The sequence below is a fragment of the Triticum dicoccoides genome, chromosome 7A (genome assembly GCF_002162155.2).
Source record: "Triticum dicoccoides isolate Atlit2015 ecotype Zavitan chromosome 7A, WEW_v2.0, whole genome shotgun sequence".
Taxonomy (NCBI): domain Eukaryota; kingdom Viridiplantae; phylum Streptophyta; class Magnoliopsida; order Poales; family Poaceae; genus Triticum; species Triticum dicoccoides.
Window position 1 is genome coordinate 165,495,853 of NC_041392.1, and position 25,299 is coordinate 165,521,151.

Genomic DNA, 25,299 nt, shown 5'->3' on the forward strand with positions numbered 1-25,299 from the left:
CTTGTTTTCGGCATTTAACTTGCCGGCCTGCTTGAACACCCAGCATTCTCTGTTGGTGTGATTGGCTGGCTTGTCGGGGGTGCCGTGGATTTGACACGAGCGATCCAGTATACGATCCAAACTGGATGGAGCCGGAGTACTTCTTTTAAATGGCTTTTTCCACTGACCGGATCTAGAGCCTCTGAATCTGGCATTGACTGCCGTATCCTCGGTGTTATTGCCGTTATTGCAGTGCTTTGGTCTATTACGATGTTGTCTGCCGTTGGCATCTTTGGTATCCGAAGTGCCCGGATTCCTTGATGTGTTATTGCTGCGAGCCAGCCAGCTATCCACGCCCGCGCAAAAGCGGGTCATTAGTGTCGTGAGGGCTGCCATAGACTTCGGCTTCTCCTGGCCAAGGTGGCGGGCAAGCCACTCGTCACGGATGTTGTGCTTGAATACCGTGAGGGCCTCTGCATCCGGACAGTCGACAATTTGGTTTTTCTTAGTCAGGAACCAAGTCCAGAATTGTCTGGCTGATTCCCCTGGCTACTGAGTTATATGGCTCAAGTCATCAGCATCCGGTGGTCGCACATAAGTGCCTTGAAAGTTGTCAAGGAATGCGTCTTCCAGATCCTCCCAACTGCCGACGGAGTCTGCTGGCAAGCTGTTCAGCCAATGCCGAGCTGGTCCTTTGAGTTTTAGTGGGAGGTACTTGATGGTGTGTAGATCATCACCGCGAGACATGTGGATGTGAAGGAGGAAATCCTCAATCCATACAGCGGGATCTGTTGTACCATCATATGATTCGATATTTATGGGTTTGAAACCCTTCGGGAATTCGTGATCCATAACTTCATTAGTGAAGCATAGGGGGTGTGCGGTGCCTCTGTGCTGGGCTATATCCCGATGCAGTTCATATGAGTCTTGTCTGCTGTATTCGGCCCGGCCGGATTTGCTTTTGGTGTGTCCGGCGCGACGATCATCGTCCCGTGTTGGCGCGCGTGCCCGTGACCCGTATATTGACCTTGCAAGTTTTGCCTTACTGTCCAATACGTCTCGCAGGTCCCATGTGTTGCCCCCAGCCTTGGTATTTTGGATTGAGTGGCGGCGGGGTGCAGGCCGAACTTCAGGCTGAAACGCCTCTTTGGCTCGGCCACGTAGTGGCCGGTCAGCCGCATCGTACACTGGTGCGTGGGGTTTCAATGCTTCCTCCTCGAGGTGAGGTAGCAACCTGCGTTTTGGGTAACTCTTGGAGGGGAGCTCGAGTTTGTATTCCTCGGCCGCAAGGACTTCGGTCCATCTGTCTGCTAGCAAGTCTTGATCAGCTTGAAGCTGTTGTTGCTTTTTCTTCAGGCTATTTGTTGTGGCCATAAGCCGGCGCTTGAAGCGCTCCTATTCGACGGGGTCATCAGGCACGATAAATTCTTCGTCGCCGAGGCTCGCCTCGTCTTCAGAGAGAGGCATGCAATTGTCCTCCTCTAGTTCTCCATTTGTTGCCTGCTCTGGAGGGCTGGCTTGTTCATCCTCCGGCTCTACATCGTGCTGGAGGGGATTGTGGTTTTCTTCGGCACTATCCGGAGTGTTATGATCTCCTGTGCCGGTATCACTACTTTTGCTGTGGCGGGACTTAGAGCGGCGCCGCTGACGTTGGCGCTTGGGTTGCTTCTTGGAGGGGTCATCCTCCGCTGTCTCGTCGCCATTGCCTTCTTTAGGGGTGTCCACCATATATATGTCGTATGATGAGGTAGCGGTCCAGCGTCCTGTGGGCGGTGGTTCCTGCTCGTCTCCTGCATCGTCATCCATACCGTCGATGTCTTTGGAGTCGAAGTCGAGCATGTCGGTTAAATCGTCGACAGTGGCTACTAAGTGGGTGGTGGGTGGGCAGAGAATTTCTTCATCGTCTGCATCCCATTCTAGCCGGACATAGTTTGGTTAAGGTTCTCCTGACAGGGAGAGGGACCTCAATGAATTTAGCACATCGCCGAAGGGCGAGTGCTGAAAGATATCTGCGGAGGTGAACTCCATGATCGGCACCCAGTCGGATTCGACGGGCACGGATGTAAGCGGCTCGGAGTCTGTGGCCGGAGGTGAATCCAGTGGTTCGGTGACACGGCTCTCGTAAGGGGTGAAGTCAGTATCCGGCTCTATCGCCACTGAGAGTGCGGTCTCCATAGCAGGGTCTATCCCTCCACTCTCAGATGGCGTGATTTGCTCCGGATTGACGGCCGGAGTAGTTGCAGATGCGATCTCCCGAACACTGTCCGACAGTAGAGTTATGTCGTGCTCGTCGTGACTGTGCGGCGCACCTGACACGGGCTCGAATCCGTCGAAGATCAAGTCTCCACGGACGTCGGCAGTGTAGTTTAAGTTTCCGAATCTGACCTGATGGCCAGGGGCGTAGCTCTCGATCTGCTCCAGATGGCCAAGCGAGTTGGCCTGCAGTGCGAAGCCGCCGAATACAAAGATCTGTCCGGGGAGGAAAACCTCACCCTGGACCGCATCGCTACCGATGATCGAAGGAGCCATCAAGCCTTATTGTGACGACACAGTGGAACTCTCAATGAAAGCACCAATGTCGGTGTCAAAACCGGCGGATCTCGGGTAGGGGGTCCCGAACTGTGCGTCTAAGGCGGATGGTAATGGGAGATAAGGGACACAATGTTTACCCAGGTTCGGGCCCTCTTAAAGGAGGTAATACCCCCGTCCCGCTTGATTGTTCTTGATGATATGAGTATTACAAGAGTTGATCTACCACGAGATCGTAGAGGCTAAACCCTAGAAGCTAGCCTATGGTATGATTGTATGTTGTCCTACGGACTAAACCCTCCGGTTTATATAGACACTGGAGGGGGCTAGGGTTACACAAAGTCGGTTACAAGGGAGGATATCTACATATCCGTATTGCCTAGCTTTCCTTCCACGCCAAGGAGAGTCCCATCCGGACATGGGACGAAGTCTTCAATCTTGTATCTTCATAGTCCAACAGTCTGGCCGAAGGATATAGTCCGGCTGTCTGGAGACCCCCTAATCCAGGACTCCCTCATAACCCTTTACGACGAACTTTTTGTCACCTCCATAATCGAGAAACATATCCTTATTCCACTAAGGATAACTTTGACCGTTGTCCAGTGATCCACTCCTGGATCACTATTGTACCCTCTTGCCAAACTCATGGTGAGGTACACAATAGGTCTAGTACACAGCATAGCATACTTTTTGTAGAACCTATGACTGAGGCATAGGGAATGACTTTTCATTCTCTTTCTATTTTCTGTCGTGGTCGGGTTTTGAGTCTTTACTCAACTTCACACCTTGCAACACAGTCAAGAACTCCTTCTTCAACTGTTCCATTTTGAACTACTTCAAAATCTTGTCAAGGTATGTACTCATTAAAAAAAAATTATCAAACGTCTTGATCTATCTCTGTAGATCTTGATGCTCAATATGTAAGCAGCTTCACCGAGGCCTTTCTTTGAAAAACTCCTTTCAAACACTCCTTTATGCTTTCCAGAAAATTCTACATCATTTCCCAATCAACAATATGTCATTCACATATACTTATCAGAAAGGCTGTAGTGCTCCCACTCACTTTCTTGTAAATACATGCTTCACAATAAGTCTATATAAAACCATATGCTTTGATCACTTTATCAAAGCGTATATTCCAACTCCGAGATGCTTGCACCAGTCCATAGATGGATCGCTGGAGTTTGCACACTTTGTTAGCACCTTTAGGATCGACAAAACCTTCTGGTTGCATCATATACAACTCTTCTTTAAGAAATCCATTAAGGAATGCAGTTTTGACATCCATTTGCCAGATTTCATAAAATGTGGCAATTGCTAACATGATTCAGACAGACTTAAGCATCGCTATGAGTGAGAAAATCTCATCGTAGTCAACACCTTGAACTTGTCAAAAAAAATCGACAAGTCGAGCTTTGTAGATAGTAACACTACTATCAGCGTCCGTCTTCCTCTTGAAGATCCATTTATTCTCTATGGCTTGCCGATCATTGGGCAAGTCAACCAAAGTCCACACTTTGTTCTCATACATGGATCCCATCTCAGATTTCATGGCTTCAAGCCATTTCGTGGAATCTCGGCTCATCATCGCTTCCTCATAGTTTGTAGGTTCGTCATGGTCAAGTAGCATGACCTCCAGAACAGGATTACCGTACCACTCTGGTGCGGATCATACTCTGGTTGACCTACGAGGTTCAGTGGTAACTTGATCTAAAGTTTCATGATCATCATCATTAGCTTCCTCACTAATTGGTGTAGGAATCATTGGAACTGATTTCTGTGATGAACTACTTTCCAATTCGGGAGAAGGTACAATTACCTCATCAAGTTCTACTTTCCTCCCACTCACTTCTTTCGAGAGAAACTCCTTCTCTATAAAGGATCCATTCTTAGCAACAAATATCTTGCCTTTGTAACTGTGATAGAAGGTGTGCCCAACAATTTCGTTTGGGTATCCTATGAAGACGCATTTCTCCGATTTGGGTTCGAGCTTATCAGGTTGAAGTTTTTTCACATAAGCATCGGAGCCCCAAACTTTAAGAAACGACAGCTTAGGTTTCTTGCCAAACCACAGTTCATACGGTGTCGTCTCAACGGATTTAGATGGTTCCCTATTTAACGTGAATGCAGCTGTCTCTAATGCATAACCCAAAACGATAGTGGTAAATCGGTAAGAGACATCATAGATCGCACCATATCTAATAAAGTACGGTTACGACATTCGGACACACCATTACGCTGTGGTGTTCCAGGTGGTGTGAGTTGTGAAACTATTCCACATTGTTTTAAATGAAGGCCAAACTCGTAACTCAAATATTCGCCTCCCCGATCAGATTGTAGAAACTTTATTTTCTTGTTACGATGATTCTCAAGTTCACTTTGATTTTTTTGAACTTTTCAAATGTTTCAGACTTGTGTTTCATTAAGTAGATATATCTATATCTCCTCAAATCATCTGTGATGGTCAGAAAATAATGATACCCGCCACGAGCCTCAACACTCATCGGACCGCTTACGTCAGTATGTATTATTTCCAATAAGTCAGTGGCTCGCTCCATTGTTCCGGAGAATGGAGTTTTAGTCATCTTGTCCATGAGGCATGGTTCGCAAGCATCAAGTGATTCATAATCAAGTGATTCCAAAAGCCCATCAGCATGGAGTTTCTTCATGCGCTTTACACCAATATGACCTAAACGGCAGTGCCACAAATAAGTTGCACTATCATTATTAACTTTGCATCTTTTGGCATCAATATTGTGTGTATCACTGTGATCGAGATTCAGTAAACCATTTACATTGGATGTAAGACCATAGAAGGTTTTATTCATGTAAACATAACAACAATTATTCTCTAACTTTAAATGAATAACGGTATCTCAATAAACATGATCCAATCATATTTATGCTCAACGCAAACACCAAATAACATTTATTTAGTTCCAATACTAATCTCGAAGGTAGAGGGAGTATGCGAAGGTGATCTTATCAACCTTGGAATCATTTCCAACACACATCGTCACCTCAACCTCAACTAGTCTTTGTTCATTTTGTAACTCCTGTTTTGAGTTACTAATCATAGCAACTAAACGGGTATCAAATACCCAAGGGCTACTATGAACACTAGTAAAGTACACATGTATATCATATATACTTTTGTCCACTTTGCCATCCTTATTATTCGCCAAGTATTTGGGGCAGTTCCGCTTCCAATGACCATTTCCTTTACAGTAGAAGCACTCAGTTTCAGGCTTGGGTCTAGCTTTGGGCTTCTTCATGGGAGTGGAAACTTGCTTGCCATTCTTCTTGAAGTTCCCTTTCTTTCCCTTGCCATTTTACTTGAAACTAGTGGTCTTGTCAACCATCAACATTTGATGCTTTTCTTGATTTCTACCTTCGCCGATTTCAGCATCACGAAGAGCTCGAGAATTGTTTTCGTCATCCCTTGCATATTATAGTTCATCACGAAGTTCCAGTAACTTGGTGATAGTGACTAGAGAACTCTGTCAATCACTATTTTATCTGAAAGATTAACTCCCACTTGATTCAAGCGATTGTAGTACTCAGACATTCTGAGCACATGCTCACTGGTTGAGCTATTCTCCTCCATCTTGTAGGCAAAATACTTGTCAAAGGTCTCATACCTCTTAACACGGGCATGAGTCTGAAATACCAATTTCAACTCTTGGAACATCTCATATGCTCCATGTCGTTCAAAACATTTTTGAAGTCCCGGTTCTAAGACGTAAAGCATGGTGCACTAAACTATCAAGTAGTCATCATACCGAGCTTGCCATAACGTCTACATCAGCTCCTGCAAAAGGTCCGTCACCTAGTGGTGCATCAAGGACATAATTCTTCTGTGCAGCAATGAGGATAATCCTCAGATCACGAATCCATTCCGCATCATTGCTTCTATCATCTTTCAACTTATTTTTCTCTAGGAACATATCAAAAATAAACTGGGAGCTATAACGCGAGCTATTAATCTACAACATAATTTGCAAATACTATCAGGACTAAGTTCATGATAAATTAAAGTCCAATTAAATCATATTACTTAAGAACTCCCACTTAGATAGACATCCGGCCCTCTAGTCATCTAAATGATCACGTGATCCATATCAACTAAACCATGTCCGATGATCACGTGAGATGGAGTCGTTTTCGATGGTGGACATCACTATGTTGATCATATCTACTATATGATTCACGTTTGACCTTTCGGTCTCAGTGTTCCGAGGCCATATCTGCATATGCTAGGCTCGTCAAGTTTAACCTGAGTATTCTTCACGTGCAAAACTGGCTTGCACCCGTTGTATGTGAACATAGAGCTTATCACACCCGATCATCACGTGGTGTCTCGGCACCACGAACTATAGCAATGGTGCATACTCAGGGAGAACACTTGTACCTTGAAATTTAGTGAGGGGTCATCTTATAATGCTACCGCCGTACTAAGCAAAATAAGATGCATAAAGGATAAACATCACATGCAATCAGAATAAGTGATATGATATGGCCATCATCATCTTATGCCTTTGATCTCCATCTCCAAAGCACTGTCATGATCACCATCGTCACCGGCTTGACACCTTGATCTCCATCGTAGCATCGTTGTCGTCTCGCCAACTATTGCTTCTACAACTATCGCTACCGCTTAGTGATAAAGTAAAGCAATTACATGGCGATTGCATTTCATACAATAAAGCGACAACCAGGAGGAGGAGAGAAAAGTCATGGTGGGCCCCGCTTGTCAGCCCCTCAGCGCTGACCCGGGCTGCCCGTTGACTGAACCAGCCGGCCGAAGCGGCTAAATTGCGAACGTTCACTGTTTAAGCCACTTTTCTGCCTAAAAAGTGAACGGCCACAACTTTGCAACTGTGACTCCGATTGAGGTGATTCCAATGCTCACATTCTCTATTCGTTGAGCTCTTTTTGATGGGCCTATTTTATTTATGTTTGCACATTCTAAAAATGCCTATTTTCCCTTGCCCGTAAACAGCCCCCTTCGAGAGAGAACTATTTCCGGCAACTCTTTCCGCGATTGTTTCACACTTCTTCCCGAAGTATTTGTCGACCCCCAGGCAAGCCAACCTCTTATCATGAGCCTCGAACTTGCATGTTTATTTTGCTGGTACCTCGTGTGTGTGATTAGTTGCAGTAGTTTTTGTCTATTTCATCTACCGTTAGTTCAGTTGTGCTATATGTTAGTACTGCTTGCCACATCATGCTTGATTTTCATGATAGCATTTGTCATGCTAGTTATATTGTTGTTGATAATGTCATACATGTGTTTTGGTTAGTTTCATGCCAGTAGTATTTATGCTATGATGATTTTGTTACACCATCGATAAGCTAGTACCCAGTATTGTCATGTTTCATAGGATTTATCTGTTCACTTGAGGAACTTGATATTTGTTAATGCATTTGCATGTTGCATGCTCATTGTTGCATCTTTGTTAATATGATCATACTATTAATGATGGTGGAGAAGTTAATAACATGACTTCATAATAAAACTCCTCCGTCATCGATGGGATCGAGTCATAATGCCACCAAATCGAGCTTTCTCTAGTGCAGCCACACTTGCCTTTATGGGAGGCCCTAGCTGGGTCTGTTGTCATGCCTCTCGCAGGTGCCTCCAACTTGGAAAGGTTATGGGTGCGCGCTACCCTGATCAGGTAGGCGGACATAAGCCTTGTGAGCCCGAGTTTAGTTGTGTGCACATGTCCCTGTTTGGGACCGTTTTTGCCACGACGGTGGCCGTAGGTGCCTTTGGTAGGCACGGGGCCACCCATGACTTAGCCCAAATGGGAGTTGGTCGGAGTGGCCGGGAGAGTGTCATGGCAGTAGGACAGCTTTGTCGGAATGCCGTTGGTCCACCCGAATGGGAGTGCGAGGCCATGGATTATGTGGTGTGGGTACAGTGCGCTACCTTTGCAGAGTGTATATTAAGTCTATCGATAGCAGCACAGTTCGTAGTAGGTCACACTATCGGGTCTTGGTCGAAATGGAGGATAAACCTGCTAATAACTTATGTGATAAACAATGTGGTGACTTGGACTATGAGAAAATCGTGAGAAGTCATGATGATGTGTTGATATGACCCCGAGACGAGGTCTCGGTAAGTCATGAGTTTGCTCCGAGGAGCCGTGGCAGAGTAAGTGATTGTTGCATAAGGTTAATACAATCTGTCTTCACGGGAGGTAACTGGTAGTTTATTTTTAGCACAGTTTCATGATGCCATGCCACGTTTGGATATGCTATGTTTTGTTGTTGCTATGTTAGAAGTAAGTTTGATATGTCCTGTTATTGCCATGCTAGTAGATGCTATGATGTTGTTCATGATTTATGATTCTAGTTAATATCATGCCATGCTTAGTAGTGGTGCTAAAGTAGACTGTTGCATATGCTTGGTTCTTACTTTGTCATCTGCTCGTTTGGTTGCTTTGTATTTGGTTGTCTTGCAAGTACATTCAATGTACTGACATGGCGTGTCATGCCAGTTTTGTAGGTCGTGCCCAGGTTATTCGCTTGTTCCGTCGTGCTAGACCGTAATCTTGTCAGTCCTGTGAGTTATGGAGCTCAGCCAGAGCGATATGCTGCCAAACCAAGACTTCCGTCGCTAGTTAAATAGACTTCCGCCACCATTTAAATAGCCTTAGGGCTATGCCACATAATTGTATTCATCAATGATGTAATCTTATACACATGTATTTGATGAATATTCTTGTACCTGGAATGCTGTATCATGGACCTGTCGTGCGTTAGGTGTTATCCTGGGCTGACGTGCGAAGGCCCCCCTGCTCCAAGCAGATCGGGGTGCCACACTCTCCTAGCTCAGGATTTTCTTCTTGTACTTCTGCCATCAAATCCTCAAATTCCTTAGTATAAGCTGTTACTATACTGTTGAGCTGTTTCAGACTGGTAAACTTCTCTGTTAGATCATAAGTACCCTGTTCAGAAAACATTTTCACCACTTCAGCTCCAAAATGCTTCCAGTTAAACTGTTTCTTTAATAAACCAGACCTTCTCAACCAAGTATCTGCTTTATCAATAATGTACATTTGGGCTAGAGATACTTTATATTCTTCAGGTGCCCCAGACATTTGAAAATATTTGTTACATTGCCTTATCCACCCCACAGGGTCTATGCCAGAAAATCTAGGGAAATCCAACTTGGGTCCTCTAGTATAGATTTCATGAACTGTGCTTGCATGTCATGTTCATATGTTTTATAATACCCTTGCCATAACTGCCTATCTCTATTCTGCTGATATATTTGATTGAATGCAAGAGTATACTCTTTGTTTCCGCCAGTTATTGAAGTTCCCATCTGACTAGCTGCATCTTGCCTGCCCTGGTTATGAAATCCAGGAGGAGCTGCTGGTCTACTAGTCCTGACAGGTGGTAAGTTGTGTAGCCGCATGTCTTCTAACTGCTTTGATTTCTCCTTTTCTGCTGCTAGCTGTTTCCTTGTTCCGCTGTGCCCACTGTTTTTGCAATTTTCTCCTTGCTTAGAGCCAATGGACTGCACCTCGTCTTGCAACTTGGACACCTGAACTTGCATCTCCATGCTATCCTTCTCTAAGACTGCAAAATCTTCACAAATTGCCAGCATCTCTTGCAGATCCGCATCATCATTGCCTTTGCTCGCCCCATCTCCTTGATTCGAGGTGTGGGTACAAAATTTTACCTCTGGATCACCAGGAACCCTTCCCAAACCTCGAATCATGCCGCCGTTGCGATCCACGCCTCCCTAGCACACGGATCAATGCTGGAACACGAAATTTTACTGCTCGAGCAGTGTGCTCGAACAACCGTTTCCGCTCGGCTAATCTGTGCCAACCAACCGCTCCCCACCACCAACGCCACCGGAAAATCCTACCGCCGTCGAGAAGGGTGGGAATCGCCGATCTGGAATTTTTTCCCCATCGGAGCGTGTTTCTGCCGAAGAACTATGGCTCATGATACCATTTGTCAGGACCGATCTAGACCTATGCGAATTTAGCAAGCAAATCAAAGAAATTTGGGAGCGGGGAAATCTCAGATCTGGATGTATTTGCTATTGATTTAACTTTGAAGTATCCCGTAAGCCATCGAGGCGAATTCTGTAAGAGAAAAGACAGATCACACGCCAGCCACATCCCGGCTGGTTATATAGGCGAAAGTGATTGACAAAGTGAAAAGTAACAGTACCTACTACTGTATAACGGTACATTTAGGAAATCAACGGCTCTCGACGAAGCGGTAAGGCGTGGAGGCATCTCAGTCGTTGGATAACTGAATCTCATCGACACCTGCAGGTTCAGGCCTGACACTAGATTAGGAGCGGGAGCCAGCGTTTTCTGGAAGCCAGATAACCCTAGCGCCGGCCGCCGCCGTCCCTACCCCGTCAGGTTGTCTCGCAGCCGCGCCGCCTCCTCTCTCCCCTCTCGGCCATCGACCCGCCGTCTCCCCGTCGTTTCCGGCGCCCCCCGGCTGCCTCCATCTGCACCTGGTGTGCCGAACGGGGCCCAGCTCCTCGCGAGAAGCTATCGCGCGGAGTGCGGCGCTGGAGCCACAGATTGCACCAAGCCATGCGGCCTCCGAACAGGGCGTCTCGCGGTAGCGTCTCCGCTCCTCCCGGCCGCACTCGCGTCTCTCCTCCGCCCGCGCAGCTCACCTTGCGGCCGTCGCGGTGAGCCTCCGCCTCATGCTATGGCGCGGCTGCCGCTGTCGCCATCTCCACCGGCTTTCACCCCCGTCAAGGAAGAGCCCGACGTCGGCACCACCGCTGCCGCTCGCACTTCGCGCCCACCGCCCCGCAAGAAGCGCCGCCGGGACCACCTTCCGGTAACCCCAAGCCAGCCGCTGCTCACGCCCCAAACTATTCTGTCCGGGATTTCGAAAACCGATTCCTTCGATGTCAAGCGGTGCGGGGAGCTGGACCTAACGCCGATGACCGTGCCCACCTCCATAAAGAGCGAGCCTGACGCCGACGACGGGGCTGGCAAGAATGCAGGAGGGGAAACATTGCGCGCACAACCGCACAAGAAGCGCAGCCGGCACTGCCTGCCGGCAACCCCAATCCAGCAGCCCCTTTTCACTCCCCAAGCTACCCCGCCGGGCATTTCAAGGGCCGATTCCTCTGTGGATAAGTGGAGCGAGCAGCCCAGCGCAACGCCGACTACCACTGTCAAGCGTGAGCTCGATGCAGACGCTGGCAAGGACACGGGAGGGAAGGTGGTCCGGAGACGACGCCCCTACCCTCAGAGGCCCATTACAGAGCAAGCCCCCACCATGTGGGCTAATCGTGGACGCCTTGGCCGTCTCCTCCACAGTCATGTTCGCACGCACCAATGGCGAGATGCTGCAGGGGTCTTCTCCGTGCTCCTACCTGGCATCCAGCGCCCTGACTCCTTCGAGGAGGTCCGCAGCATTTTAGTGGTAAGCAGAACATGCAGGGTGTAATTACTAATTTTTATAGCAGCTCATGGTTTTGGTAAAGTTAGTGTTTTCTAATGAAGGCTAGTTGCTCGATTGAAGGATGCGATGGATATTCATAGACGCCTTGCTCAGGATAGTGGCAACCATGGGAGGAGAACCTACTACCACCGGACGCAGAAGGTTTTTGATGTTTGGATACAACGGCTAATGTGGTTGCCTACTTCTGCAAAAGTAAGTTCCTAATTTGTTGTCAACTTTTAGACTAATACAATGTTAAATTAGTTAATTATCTTATTCTTATATATACCATGAGTAAATTTGTTAATACAACCATATCTGAACAAACACCTGAAAATGGAACCAGGGTTTTGTTATAATCCGTATTGTTACCAATCAGTACTATTCAGAGCCTAATTGGATAAAAAATGTTTCCGGGAACAACATTGAATTCCAAATCCAACAGGAATTAGGACTGTTCATTTGTTTGGATATAAGCATAGTAGCATACACATGAAAGTTCCTTATTATTGTACCTTTCGTTGGATTTTTGTATGAACTTTATGGGGAAAGGGCATTTGCTGTGAAGTCTGGTCAGCAATCTTCTGCTAACTTGTGTCTATAGGAGTGATACCGTTGCTATAGTAGAGATTATTGAAGCCCATCTGGCATGTGCGCATTGCCCTGTAGCCCGCACAACTGTGAGCTCTGCCTTCTGATGCACCTATATTTTGTTGCTACCTGAACTGTCTGCAGTTGCTCAACACCAGCTGTATTTGGTAAAACCATGGGTGGTCCTTCATCAGTAGAACAACATGAACTTAGGGTGAGGTAAAAGCTGACACAGGGCAGAGGATCAAAGTGTATTGTAGTACTCCTGTTTATGTTCTTCAAAAGTATCCTACATCTGTTCTTTTGTTTTGGGATTCTTATATTCCAAACGGCCTATTTTTTAAGGCGACGCCTTACCGCCTTAGGGAGGGGGGCGCTTTGGCGCCTAGGCGACGCCTAGGCGGGCGCTTTGGACGCCTAGGCGCCCAAAGCGGTCGATTTTCTAAAGCGGAGGGGGAGCGCTTCGACGCCTAGGCGTCGCCTTAGGGACGCTTTAAAAACATAGCAAACGGCCCTCTTTTTGTTGAGTTCGAAATCACAATATGCAGTTTTGTGCACGTGTGTTTTTATTCTGTTGTGGCTTGCTAGTATTTTATAGTTAGGTTGGTTGCAATTTAAACTTCTGCATGCCATGGCAAAATTGGATTCAGTTGATCGGAAACATTGAGTCATAACTTCGTATGTTCATAGACTCACCTGAATACTAAGGTCATGGGATTAGCTTAATAAAAAGATCATGTTGTACATCATAGTCTTCAGTTCTAATTGTGTTCTGTTTTCTGTGTTACCTCTGATCTAATCCTTTTTATTATACGGTAATAGATGTACAAACATCATGCTCCTTTGTATTTGCTAAACCCTGTTAATTTGTTTGGCAGAAACACATGGTTAAACTCGAACTGGCTCTATTTTATCTTTCACAAGGCAAGATCGACGATGCACACAATGCAACAAGAGTGTGAGTTACCGGCACAGTCTGTTAGTGTTTACATCTGCCATGTCTTGTACACATATTTTGATATGCCTTTTCTTGGGAATACACTGATCTGTGATAGGCTTATAGCCATGTCATCTTGTTTGTTGTTACAATTTACATGCCTAATTCATTTACTTCCTTAATGAAACCAAGTATCAGTCTATCATGTTAAATCCAAAGAAATTGTTTTTTCACATGTTATCAGGCAAGGACTGTATTGCCTGCGAGGTACTAGGTAACTTCTCATTAAGGATACAATCCATTTTGGTCCAGGTATTTGTTACATAGTAACAGGTTGAACCACCTTTTTGTTTTTGCACAAAACATTCCACTTTGAACCACATTTAACCATTTCAGATTTTGAAGTGGTTCTGACATGATTGCCCCATTTGTCTGGGTAGTGTGTCACTCGCAACTTGACACATTGCAGGCCAATTGGGACATGCATCTCACAGATACTCTCTGACATGGCATAGGCTAGCCGGCGATATGACAGAGGCTAGCTAGAGATGCGATGTCCATCGTGGCAGAGGCTAGCTGGACTGTCCAACGTAGCAGAACTTGGGTTACCAGAGAGCAGTAATAGCTAGCAGAGAGCGGCTGTTGGACCTTCGGTTAGCCTCTGCCACATCAGATGCATGTTTGCAAAATGTACGCCACAGTTAGTCTTGCGATGTGTCAAGCAATAGGTGACTGTTACATCACCCTGATGAGTGTGACCATCACATCAGAACTAATTCAAATGCTAAAGTGTTTTTCAGAGTGGAATAATTTGTGCAAAATCTGCTTCAAAGTGTCACCGAAAACTAAATGTGGTTCAAACTGTCACGTATCACAAATATCTGGTCGAATGTGGAATTTATTCTTTCATTAACAGAAGTAGGCACCCAAATTCAAGTACATGGTTGGTGGTGTACACTCTCACCTCCAGCCAACTGAGTGGCTCACGAGACATTTGTGTGGTATTCATATGCGTCAATCTAGGAAATTTTTTATGATGATGAAAGGAATCTACAGATAGTACAAAAGTATGCATTTGTTAAATGCATACATTGTGTTAAGATATGTGTAGCATCTTAATTCTGGTAACTAGAGTACTTTTCAAGTGTTGAAGCTTTTGGATGATTTAGTTTCTTGTTTTAATTTTCTCTTCCACAGACATGTCTTGTCAGCACTGAGATAAAAGAATTGAGAGCTTCTATTCCTTTTTTCAGCCTCATCGCGAAGGACGGACTACAGAAGGAACCAACTCTAAATCTGATACATGGCTTGATATCATATGATAAATGGTACTCTGGCTTGCCCAAAGATATGCAACTTGAGAGATTTGATGTGTACAATGAATCATGCAAAATTTCTATGTCATCCAATACCTGTGGAGAAAATGGTCTTCAGGATAGTTCAGATGACAATTGCAGCATTGATGTTGATGATGCCAGTTTTCCTGCTTGCTCTTCAGAAAGTTCTATCAATAATGGGAATATAGACAAAAAATGCAAGATTCCCAAGAAATCTCGTTCTGTTTATCCTGTTAAGGAAAACGATTCAGTAGATTCACAAGTGAAAGAGGAAGTGGTTTCTGCAGATTTTCGAAGCGTATTTTTTAATACCTCTGATGCCCCTACCTGTGGTTAGTGACTTTCCATCTACTTCTTCAAGATGTTCATCTGTTTTTTCCCTTCCACTAAGTACTAGGTAGTTTCGAGTTCTGGGGATCTGTAGAAAAATGACACTGAGTGATTACATTACTGGAACATCTAGAGCAATCATAAAGAACCACTGGTTTGATGTCATATACCTTCTAATACATTTTGTTTTTCGACCATCCACTTCTATTTGATAGCAATACTGCAACCAGTTTTAGCCTTTATTTACTTTTATTTGATGCATCTGGATCCAAAATATGAGAGTATGACATGAATTTTCAAAGAGGTATATAAACAATGCTTGACAACTCTTAAGGTTTGTTACTTCTTTTTGCATCCGGCAAGTCAGAAACAGATTTTGATGAATGCGCTGGAAGCATCGTGTAGATTTATCCTTCTTTTTGTTAGAGTTGGATCGATCCTTCATCGTTGGTAGTAATGTATTGCATGTACATTATAGCTTCGTGGCTGTCCCTCATCAGATCAACTAGCCTCATTAATCTGAGCAACCGTTTGTCCATTACTTTTGTTATCTTTATCAAGCTTGTTTTATAGCTCCGCATAATTATGTATTAACATGTTAGATGTTATTATGGTACTTGAAGGGTTGGAACAAAGCTTGTTGCCACTACGTCTAAAGCATGCTGCTGGGACTTCAAGTGATTGCTTTGATTCGTACTGGAAGTACAAGTCAACACCTAATGCCTTCTACGCAGATGCAGAAAGATGTCTAAAAGTGGCTCTTCATTCGTCACCACCAGTAATGGCAGCCTTATTGCCATTAATACAGGTACTTGTCTATCAAACCAGTACCCCATGTTTTGCATATAACCATACAATTTCTTGTATGGATTTTGTTTTCATCTGTAGACCCATTTTAGCTACCTTTACTATGGTGTAGATTCTCCTGCTTGGTGATAAACTGAAAGATGCACTTTGTGAACTTGAGAAGACCTGCCGCAGTTCTACTACAGCGCTTCCTTTCAGGTTGTCAAGCCATCATGTCGTTGGTTATCATTTAAAGCAATTTGTTATCTTAAATCTCATCTCTCATTTTATGTTTCTAAAACATCTTTTGACTATGGTAGTTTCTGTTTTTTTGTTCCTTGTCTGCACTGATATAAGCTATTGTGAGCTAAGTGGCTGAAGTTTAGTTTTTGTAATGCAGATTGCGAGGCAGACTGCTAGAGTATTTTGACCAAAATCAAGTATCAACTATATCTTCTTGCTATGAGGAAGCTTTGCAGAGAGATCCTACATGTAGCTACTCGGTTGAGAGGCTAACTGAAATGCACAGAAAAGGTTTTGGCTGAAGACTTTTTCTCCCATGGTGCTCTACTATTTGATCAATTCTAGTTTAGTAGTCGACTCCTTACATTGGTACTGCTACATACATTCTAGAAGAAAAAAAAATTGGTATCAGCAAAACTGGACTGAAGTAATGAACTATTTCTAAAGTCCATATTTCCCCTGCAGTTAGGCCATTTGTCAACGGAATAAGATAAACAAATGGACTATTGAGGAAAGAAGTGTTAAATCGATGTGTTGCTATTACTCCAATACCTACCTTTGACATCACTGAAACCTGCTGTATGGGAATTATAGTGGTTTACGCTAAGGTGTTTACTTGGACTGGTTTCATCAATTGGAAGGTCTAAAGCAAAGGGTTTTAGAAGTTAGTGGTGGCTGGTTGGCACTATAACTACTAACCTTCTCTTGTGGCACTAAATTCGGTATAGCGAGTGGAAATATTGCTATCTTGTAACTATGCTCTTGATTTCATCACTGGAAAAGTAACTCGAAACTACAATCCCGAAGAAACCGAATTATTCTTGCTTGTTGCATGTCAAGTATTCTAGTCTCAAGCAATCCATACAATTATTACTGATACTGGTCATTTTATTAGTAAAGTAGAAATGTCATTAGATTGTTACATCAAAACAGAATAGTAGAGAAGATCGTGCATGAAGTATTTTACAGGACATCGTAGAATGTAAGCATGTTGATCTTTCTATGAAGCCATTTTTGTGATCATCAAAACAGAATATTAGTAGTGATATCACTATCAGAAGAAAAAATGAACTTCAATGCTACTCGTGGTTTCCCAGTTTCTAAAGTTTATTACATTGCTTATCTATGCGAACTTCAGAAATGTTAACGATTTGATTATTTTGCTAGTGGCAATGGTTAAATTTTCTTAACCTGTTGTTGGTTCCCCAGGATATTATAATACCACCCGACTACTTGAGAGAATTGTTTTGCATCTAGACTGTGTGAACGGGAAGCCTTCCATCTGGGAGGAGCTTGTATCATGCTTGCTTCGGCTTTTTTCTGATCGTACTACTGACTACGAGGATTGTATTTCATGTAATGTTGAAGGAGATGCATCGATTGATGCTTTTAGTAGTCTTTCTTCAGTCTTCTTTGAGCAACATACGAGGGAATCATGGAAGCACCGATGCAAATGGTGGATGAACCGTCATTTCAGCCAAAACATCTATATGTCAGAAACTGCAAAAGGTAACTGCTTGTCCCTCTAACTCAATTATTGCTGAAATGCAATCACGTGGTGCTCCCCTTCATTTGATCAACTTTCTCAGATAGTAAATGCTAAGACTACATTGATATAGGGCAATCTCTAGTCCATTGGCATTTAAACTCGTGGTTTTCTTGGCAGCCCATGTTTAAAAAAAGTTGACGGGTATCTGTATAACGTGGACCCTGGCTGGCCCAGTTTGATATTAGATTTTGTTGGTTTATAGAACTGGCATACCTTATTACAGCAGGATAAGGCTATCACTTGTTAAAATATTTTTTAGGTAGCTGTTAGTAATTGCCAGGCGTATGGTGCAATGCCTTCACCTTGAAACGATCATGGCATCACGGGGTTCTCCTGTATGGGACAAGACAATGCTATGGAGTTAAACGTACTAAATTTGGCCCTTTGTGTTTTCCATACCGATAAAGAGCTGACTACAGATATTAATAACTGTAATAAAATATCTATTGTGCAATATAGAAAATGAATATATGTCAGCTACACCAGACTATTCTGTGCGCACTAAATTCTAGGCATTCATGATTTCTTTCTCTTTTTGCAACTTCCATTTTACTCTCAGATGCATGTCCCCCACTTGGCACGATTCCAGTTGCACTGCTGTGTTGTGATCACAGATAATGACGTCTTCCGTGTTGTTACAGGTGATTGCAAGCTCCTCGCTTCCAAGGCATCTTGTGCTTCTCACATGCTTGGGCCTGGATTCCCATATGTCAAAGCAGCCAAGAGCTATCTTTCCAAGCAAGAGGCTAAGCATGAATCCGGATTCTTGTCCAGTAACATGGAAAATTCTGTCAAGTTATTACAAAGTTTGGAGAAACTAATGTGATGACTCCGTTTAGTTCAATCTTTTCTTTTTGATAGGGTAGTTTATGTTGTTGTATAATTTTGACATATAGTTTTAGCGTCCTTTGCGAGGTTAGTTTCTGTAGAGCGGGAGATCTACATCAGTGCATCCCAATATTTTGTGTATCTGGCGATTGTGAGAAATATCAGGATCAACAGCGGTGTCCCAATATATAGTGTACTACTAGTATTTGGCACTTGTTAGCCACTGGTCAACAACTTCTGTTGCCCCCGGTGTCCTATTTGGACAAGTAGCAAACGAAGTCGATTTCACTCCCAAGGCTTAAGAGAATGTAAGAGCAGAGCAACACAGTAGAAAATGTTGGGGGTGAATGTGGAGTTGGCAGCGATGGAAAGCCTCACCCTAGACCTGCATTGGTCACTCCTTCCATTGACGACGGAGACCGACTGTTCTGAAGCGGTATCCATCAACGCCTAACACGTCGCAGTATTCATCCAGGGTTCAGATATTCATGAATTTGTTGAGGAAAGGAATGTATCTATTGTTAAGATAAAGGGTGTGTCTGGCACATCTAGATGTGTTCTAGTTATTGCACATCTAGATGTGCTCTAATTATTGCACATCTAACTGAATGGATCAAGTATAAAGAGAAAAAGAAAAAAGAGAAAGAAAATATTGGGTGTGTCTAGGGCACATCTAGATGTGCTCTAGTTATTACACATCTAAATGAGTGAATCAAGCATAAAGAGAAAAGAAAAAAGAGAAAGAAAATATTCACACGAATCTCAATGTAAGATCAATGACTTTTGACTTAGATGTGCAATACTTATGGCACATCCTGGAAAATATTCCACGAATTTCAATGTAAGATCAATGACATACGACTTAGATGTGCAATACTTATGGCACATCTAGATGTGCTTTAGCAAAACTATAAAATAAACCACAAAGCCAATTCTGCGAGTCATGGCCTAGCAAGGCTATGTACTTCCTCCGTCCAGAAATACTTGTCATCAAAATGAATAAAAAAGGATGTAATATACATCTCTTTTTATTCATTTTGATGACAAGTATTTCCGGACGGAGAACATCTCTTTTTATTCATTTTGATGACAAATATTTTCGAACGGAGGAAGTAGGTGAAAGCAGCAGTGTGGATTCATAACTTTCCACCGGAAATTGCCCCTGCTATGATCTCTGATTGCGTCTACTGGAGTATTTTTGCTAGCTAATAGAAATACTCTTTCCCTGCAAAAAAAACAAAAAAAAAGAGAAAACACAGAGGATTTTGTGCTTGACCAATTTTAGTCAAGAGTGCTCGTAAACCGTTCAGATCACAATACCGGACAGTGACAGCAAAGAAACAGATACAAGACGTGTATTCGTACTGATCACTGAAAATTTTACGACTGTGTCCCAGTGGTTTCGACAGGCACTGCAGGTCAGGTAATGCAACGACAAGAGCTAACCGCTCGCCAAAGTACAGCCGGCTAATCTAGGGGGGGTTTATCGTCCACAAACAATCTGATCCGTGTCACTGATTTACTGGGAACTCATACCAGGTACCAGCCCTGCCGATTCGCAGCTACCAGCGTGCTCTCTACTTCTCTAGTTAGTTTGCCACCGCCGCTGCCGGTGCTGCCTCCTCCTCCGGCGCCATGTTGTTGGTTCCGCAGCCAGGGCATATGTAGCGCTTCTGGAGCTCCTCAGCGAGTGAATGGTGCACATTCTCCAGTTCGGACACGCGCTTGCGTCGAGTCAAGGAAAGCTTCCGCAAACACACACGGATGAAGAAGCGGCAGGAACATATGTACATATAAATAATAGTTGCGCAAACAAAGTGATTTTTAGACAGGTGAAAAGGATATCCTCCGAGCTCCTGCAACTTCTTCGTCTCTTTCATCACAGCCTCCATAAGAGCTCTCTTTGCTCGCACATCAGCCAGTTCATGACGCAGCTGTAAAACAAGGCAACAGTCTTGAGAGAGCTGTTAAAATTTATGTCCATATAAAACGTCAGACAATGCGCATTCCTGCAAAAGCAGCGAACTGAATACATAAAAAAAGCAAGTACTACTATATTCTTGTTAAAATTATGAGAATCGCTATAGCTTGGAAGTTGGAACTATAGTTCTCACAATGCAGCAGCAGCATGTGAAAAAAACCCGCAGCAGCAGCATCTGCCTCAGTACGTGCATGTTAGCCCCGTACGGTTGGAATTATGGTGGTCCTAGTGTTTATCATACAAATGTCTTTGGAAACATTTAGCACAACAAATATTTATCAGCATAAACTTCTATATTTTGCACCGTGACGAATAGCATTGGCATTATTTTCTTTGACTTTTGAAAAGGATAATGCAGGTAATACACACATGTCTAGCACATTAGTTCACAGCATGTAAAACTAGTTGAGTGATACACGGAGAAAACCAAACAAGTGTATCACATCCATTGAATAGTTGAATAGTTAATAAATAACACAATATTGGGTGAAAGAATGGAGAGAAGAACCTTTTCAAGTTCAAGCAGGTCCTTTTGATACTCTTCCTCCAATACATGCACCTCAGCATTCATCTTGTTCATCTGATCAACCGAATCTGTCAACATACCTTCTGAGTCCATAGTTTCATTCATGTCGCTCACATTTTGACCTGCCAAGGTGAACATTTCAGTCCAAGAGGAAACAAGAAAGTAGCAATATAGAGCACAGTACTTTAGACAGGAGATTCATAAGGGCAAATGAGAGAAGTATCATGCAGCTCATACCCTTAGCACATTGCAGAGCACATAATTAACAAAATGATCGCAGAAAAACAAAGCCAACAATAGCTTGCCTTACAATAACAGAAATTATATCTGTAAGTATATGTACAACACAGAATGAAACACATTTCCAGCTTACACAACACCGAATGGAACACATTTCAAGATTCTTTATCTTATTAAGCAATCACATATTTATCTTATTATGGAGGATAGAATACAAGAGCAGCTTATCAGCCATTACATTATTATGTGCACCCTTACTCTTCTACGCCACAACAAAGACATAGATTGATCTAGCTAAAAATAACAAGCTTTTGGGTACAGACATAATAAAGAACAGCACAGAAGTACAACTTATAATTCCGGTTACCCTTCAAACTATGCAAAATGAATCAAACAGAAACAATATGGGAACTGCAAAATTACAGGAACCCTTCTTAAGGTATTCAGGAACCGAAAGTGTTATGTATGCACTGCGAGTTGGCGTCCTTACCCTCTGCTGACTTGCCTTGCTTACCATCTGCTGATGGCGGTCCAGAGCACCTCTCTGCTAATTCTGCAGAAGCCTTCTGTTGAAACTGCCTGCAGAGGAGGAATGAAGTTTATCTCGAGATAATTAGCAAATAAGAAACTTCTAATGCAAGTTTCAGCTAGCAGGCAAAGAAAATATACCAAGTAGACATAATAAAAAAAGAAAAGGTAGAAAAGTGATTCTGTTCGACTATTCTGAAGAATTAAACAAAACTTAGTAGTATCCCTTGACACTATCTTCATAAGGTTATAGCAAAGGATCTTAATAATGCTGTCCAAAATATCACATGATTACCCTTACTGCAGGTTAATGTGTTAAAACATACTCAATGCTCTATTTCACGGATCACTGTAATTTCGAGATCCACATATATATCCCTATTCGATCCCCTCACTGTAGTTTGAACATAGGCGAAGTACTATGCCAGACAATGGCATGGTCGTTTATATATAGTACCAAAGCAAACAAGAGATGCAGCCCAAGCCACAGCTGAATAGCTGATTGCATATCCAGGGAACGACATGTAGTCAGTGCCGGCAAACCAAAAGAATAACACATACCTTATCCTTGCATTCATTTCAAGCATCTGTCTCAAGAACTCCTCTCTGAAACAACCAGCGCAGGCGCATGTGTAAATTAGTTGATATGTACTGGAGCACAACAGAAACAGCACGATAGACAGAGTCCATCCCACTCACCTCTCGATGTCCTCTGTGCTCTTTGGAGCCATTTCATCGAGCACCAAAAGCGCAGCCCCGCCAGTTCCAATTCCAATCACACACACACACACACACACACAACACCAACACACAAAGCGCGTCATATTTAAGCAACAACAGGCCAGGATCCTAACTGAACCCGCTTCGATTATCGAGATTTCTGACCTTAAGCGCCTCCAGTTCAGAGCCCAGCTTCGCGATCTCCTCCTGGAGACGAGAGATCGTCGCCTAAACGCACCACGACAACACGTCGAACCAAATCAGGCGAACTGGCACTGAACGGAGGCACGATTCACACGTTTCGGGGCGAGGGAGATGGGGAGATACCTCGAGCGCCTGTATCGACGCGTCTGCGATGGATGCCTGCACCTCGCTCCCGCGCAGCTCCGTCTCTGCCGCCTCCCGCGCGCGCTTCGCGGCCTCGAGCTCCGCCGTGGCCGCGTCGGACGCTGAGACCACGTCGTCGAGGCGGCGCTTCAGGCCCGACACCGTGCGCTCTGCACTCGAAGCGGCGGCGGGCTTGGGTTAGCCGAGGACGCGAAACCCTACGGTGCTACAGGGGTGGATGCGGCGAGGCCGCGGGGAGGGGGACGCTTACCGCCGTGGGACTTCTCGGCCGCGAAGTCGCGGATGATGGATAGGAACTGCTTCTGGGGCTCGCCGCCCGCCGCCGACGCCGACGCGGCCATGGGGAGGAGAGGAGGAGAGGGCGACGATTGCGGGACGTTCTTCTGGAAGGTTCTGGAACTCGAGAGGGTTTTGAGGGGGGCGGGAATGGAGCTGGCGACTGGTCGTGTTGGACAGCTGGAGCTTATAAGACTACGCACGGTAGGAGTAACATGGCTAGTAACACTACACATATCTACTCTCTCCGTTCCATATTAGTTGTCACTAAAACGGATGTATACTAATATGGAAAGAAGGGAGTAGATAAAATAGATGATTTAGCAATCAATAAATAAAGAAAGAGAGGCATGTGGTAACATAGCTAGTTACTACTAGTATGAGTAACATCACACATATTAAGACCCTATTTGGTTCATAAGTCCTAGGACTTTTTTTAGTCCCAATTAAAAAGTCCTTAATCCCTAAAAAGTCCCTCTCTGTTTGTTTTCAGAGACTAAAAAGTCCCTAGTCCCTTCCTAAAGGTTATTAAATGATCATGTTGCCCTTAGTATATAGAAAAATAGCAATCAAACAACACCATGGGGTGGCGGGCCAATGGACGCATGGAGGGACATTGTTGGAAAAGTCCAAAAAAAAAACTCTCCTTGATTTAGTCCCAAATGTCTAGTTTAGTTCCTAAAAAGTCCCTCCCGTTTGGTAAAAAAGTCTCTAAGAGGGACTTTTTCTAGTCCCTACACAAAAAAGTCTCTGGAAACAAACAACCCTAAGGCAATATGAGTCTATATTCTAATAAATGAAGTGTTGCATGTTACCACACATATGTTACTCCTCACTATAGATGTAGTAACATTGAGTAGTAACATGGCCATGTTACTACTATATGTTACTACCGATTGTGGCTAGTCTAAACCCTCGGCAACCACTCTATTTTGTTTTTCCTAAAATCCAAAAGTGCGCGCGCGCGATTTCGACTTGCCGAGCGGCCGAGCGTGGACCGTCTGATGTGATCTTACGACAGAGTCTAGGGTAAGTTTTTGTCAGATTGTGCCGTGTGTACCGGTCCAACCCAACCCAGTCTCATCTTCCTCCTCTGTTTCCCCCGCCACCACACACAGGCAGGGAGGTGCGGACGCGCGTGTCCACTACTTCCGGCGACCGGCCATCGGAGTGCGCCGCCGTCCCCCGCCCCTCTCCCGCAGAGGTCTACGATTTCTCCCCCGACTTGTGGCGCCCCATGGGGACCTGCAGGTAGGTGGTCGCCTCCCTCCGAATCCATCGATCCAGAAGGCTGGGAGTGAAGGAGAAGGGCAGGGCGGCCGGATCTGTCGTGGTTGTGGGTGGAGGACACGCGGTGGTGTGCATGCATCATTGTAGACAGGAAGAAGGGAGCACGGATGAATGCATCGCGGTGGTCTACACGCGGCTATGTGTTCGTGGTGGTCCGCATGCAGCTGTGTGTTCGTCCATCTAGACTCTTCCTGGATGGGTCAACCAGGGCTCGATAGTGGATCAAAGCAGCAGAAAATATTCCTGCAACAGGCTATAGTTAATTTTGCTTTGAATTAAATCAATCTGGTTGGGCGAGTCTGAATAGTTTGGTCCATCGCCAGATGGCAGAAATCACCGCTAGTATATGTTTCGATGATTATATGTTGCAATAGTCACATTTTTTTGCATCGCAGTAGTTATAATTGCACACATACGACCAAGGCGTTGCACACATGCAGTGGCATAGTCGCATGCACAAGACCAAGAAGATGCACACTTTCGTCGGCATAGTAGCTCATGCACGACCGTGGAGTGATACGTCCATTTTGCATCATGCTTTTATATCGATATTTATTGCATTATGGACTGTTACTACACATTATGTCACAATACTTATGCCTTTTCTCTCTTATTTTACAAGGTTTACATGAAAAGGGAGAATGCCGACAGCTGGAATTCTGGGCTGGAAAAGGAGAAAATGTTAGAGACCTATTCTGCACAACTCCAAAAGTTTTGAAACTGCACGGAGGCCCTTTTTGGAATTAATAAAAAATACTAGCGAAAGAATCAACCAGAGGGGTCCCACACCCTGGCCACGAGGGTGGGGGCGCGCTCTACCCCCCTGGGTGCGCC

The 25,299-nt window shown here is 44.4% G+C and overlaps 2 protein-coding genes across 2 annotated transcripts; one reads left to right on the forward strand and one right to left on the reverse strand.

The window, feature by feature from the left end:
- The first annotated feature begins 10,828 nt into the window (after window positions 1-10,828).
- Window positions 10,829-18,787, forward strand: LOC119329923. Its single transcript, XM_037603029.1, has 9 exons — window positions 10,829-11,937; window positions 12,037-12,168; window positions 13,425-13,504; window positions 14,737-15,152; window positions 15,774-15,958; window positions 16,070-16,155; window positions 16,337-16,470; window positions 17,389-17,688; window positions 18,370-18,787. The coding sequence occupies exons 1-9, from the start codon at window positions 11,209-11,211 to the stop codon at window positions 18,552-18,554; spliced, it is 2,247 nt and encodes a 748-aa protein (XP_037458926.1). The 5' UTR covers window positions 10,829-11,208; the 3' UTR covers window positions 18,555-18,787.
- A 1,096-nt stretch (window positions 18,788-19,883) lies between these two features.
- LOC119331830 lies at window positions 19,884-23,338 on the reverse strand. Its single transcript, XM_037605003.1, has 9 exons — window positions 23,150-23,338; window positions 22,879-23,048; window positions 22,717-22,779; window positions 22,531-22,550; window positions 22,393-22,437; window positions 21,794-21,882; window positions 21,046-21,185; window positions 20,402-20,490; window positions 19,884-20,281 (listed from the first exon to the last, which is right to left on the reverse strand). The coding sequence occupies exons 1-9, from the start codon at window positions 23,238-23,240 to the stop codon at window positions 20,146-20,148; spliced, it is 843 nt and encodes a 280-aa protein (XP_037460900.1). The 5' UTR covers window positions 23,241-23,338; the 3' UTR covers window positions 19,884-20,145.
- Between the last annotated feature and the right edge of the window lie 1,961 nt (window positions 23,339-25,299).

What these genes read in the sequence shown, in the direction of transcription:
- LOC119329923 (XM_037603029.1), top strand. Translation starts at nt 11,209, where the DNA reads ATGGCGCGGCTGCCGCTGTCGCCATCTCCACCGGCTTTCACCCCCGTC. An exon ending in GGTTGCCTACTTCTGCAAAA is followed by an intron (nt 12,169 to 13,424) that starts GTAAGTTCCTAA and finishes TTTGTTTGGCAG; the next exon opens with AAACACATGGTTAAACTCGA. An exon ending in TATGTCAGAAACTGCAAAAG is followed by an intron (nt 17,689 to 18,369) that starts GTAACTGCTTGT and finishes GTGTTGTTACAG; the next exon opens with GTGATTGCAAGCTCCTCGCT.
- LOC119331830 (XM_037605003.1), bottom strand. Translation starts at nt 23,240, where the DNA reads ATGGCCGCGTCGGCGTCGGCGGCGGGCGGCGAGCCCCAGAAGCAGTTC. An exon ending in GGCCGAGAAGTCCCACGGCG is followed by an intron (nt 23,049 to 23,149) that starts GTAAGCGTCCCC and finishes CTTCGAGTGCAG; the next exon opens with AGCGCACGGTGTCGGGCCTG. An exon ending in GCAAGGCAAGTCAGCAGAGG is followed by an intron (nt 21,186 to 21,793) that starts GTAAGGACGCCA and finishes TCACCTTGGCAG; the next exon opens with GTCAAAATGTGAGCGACATG.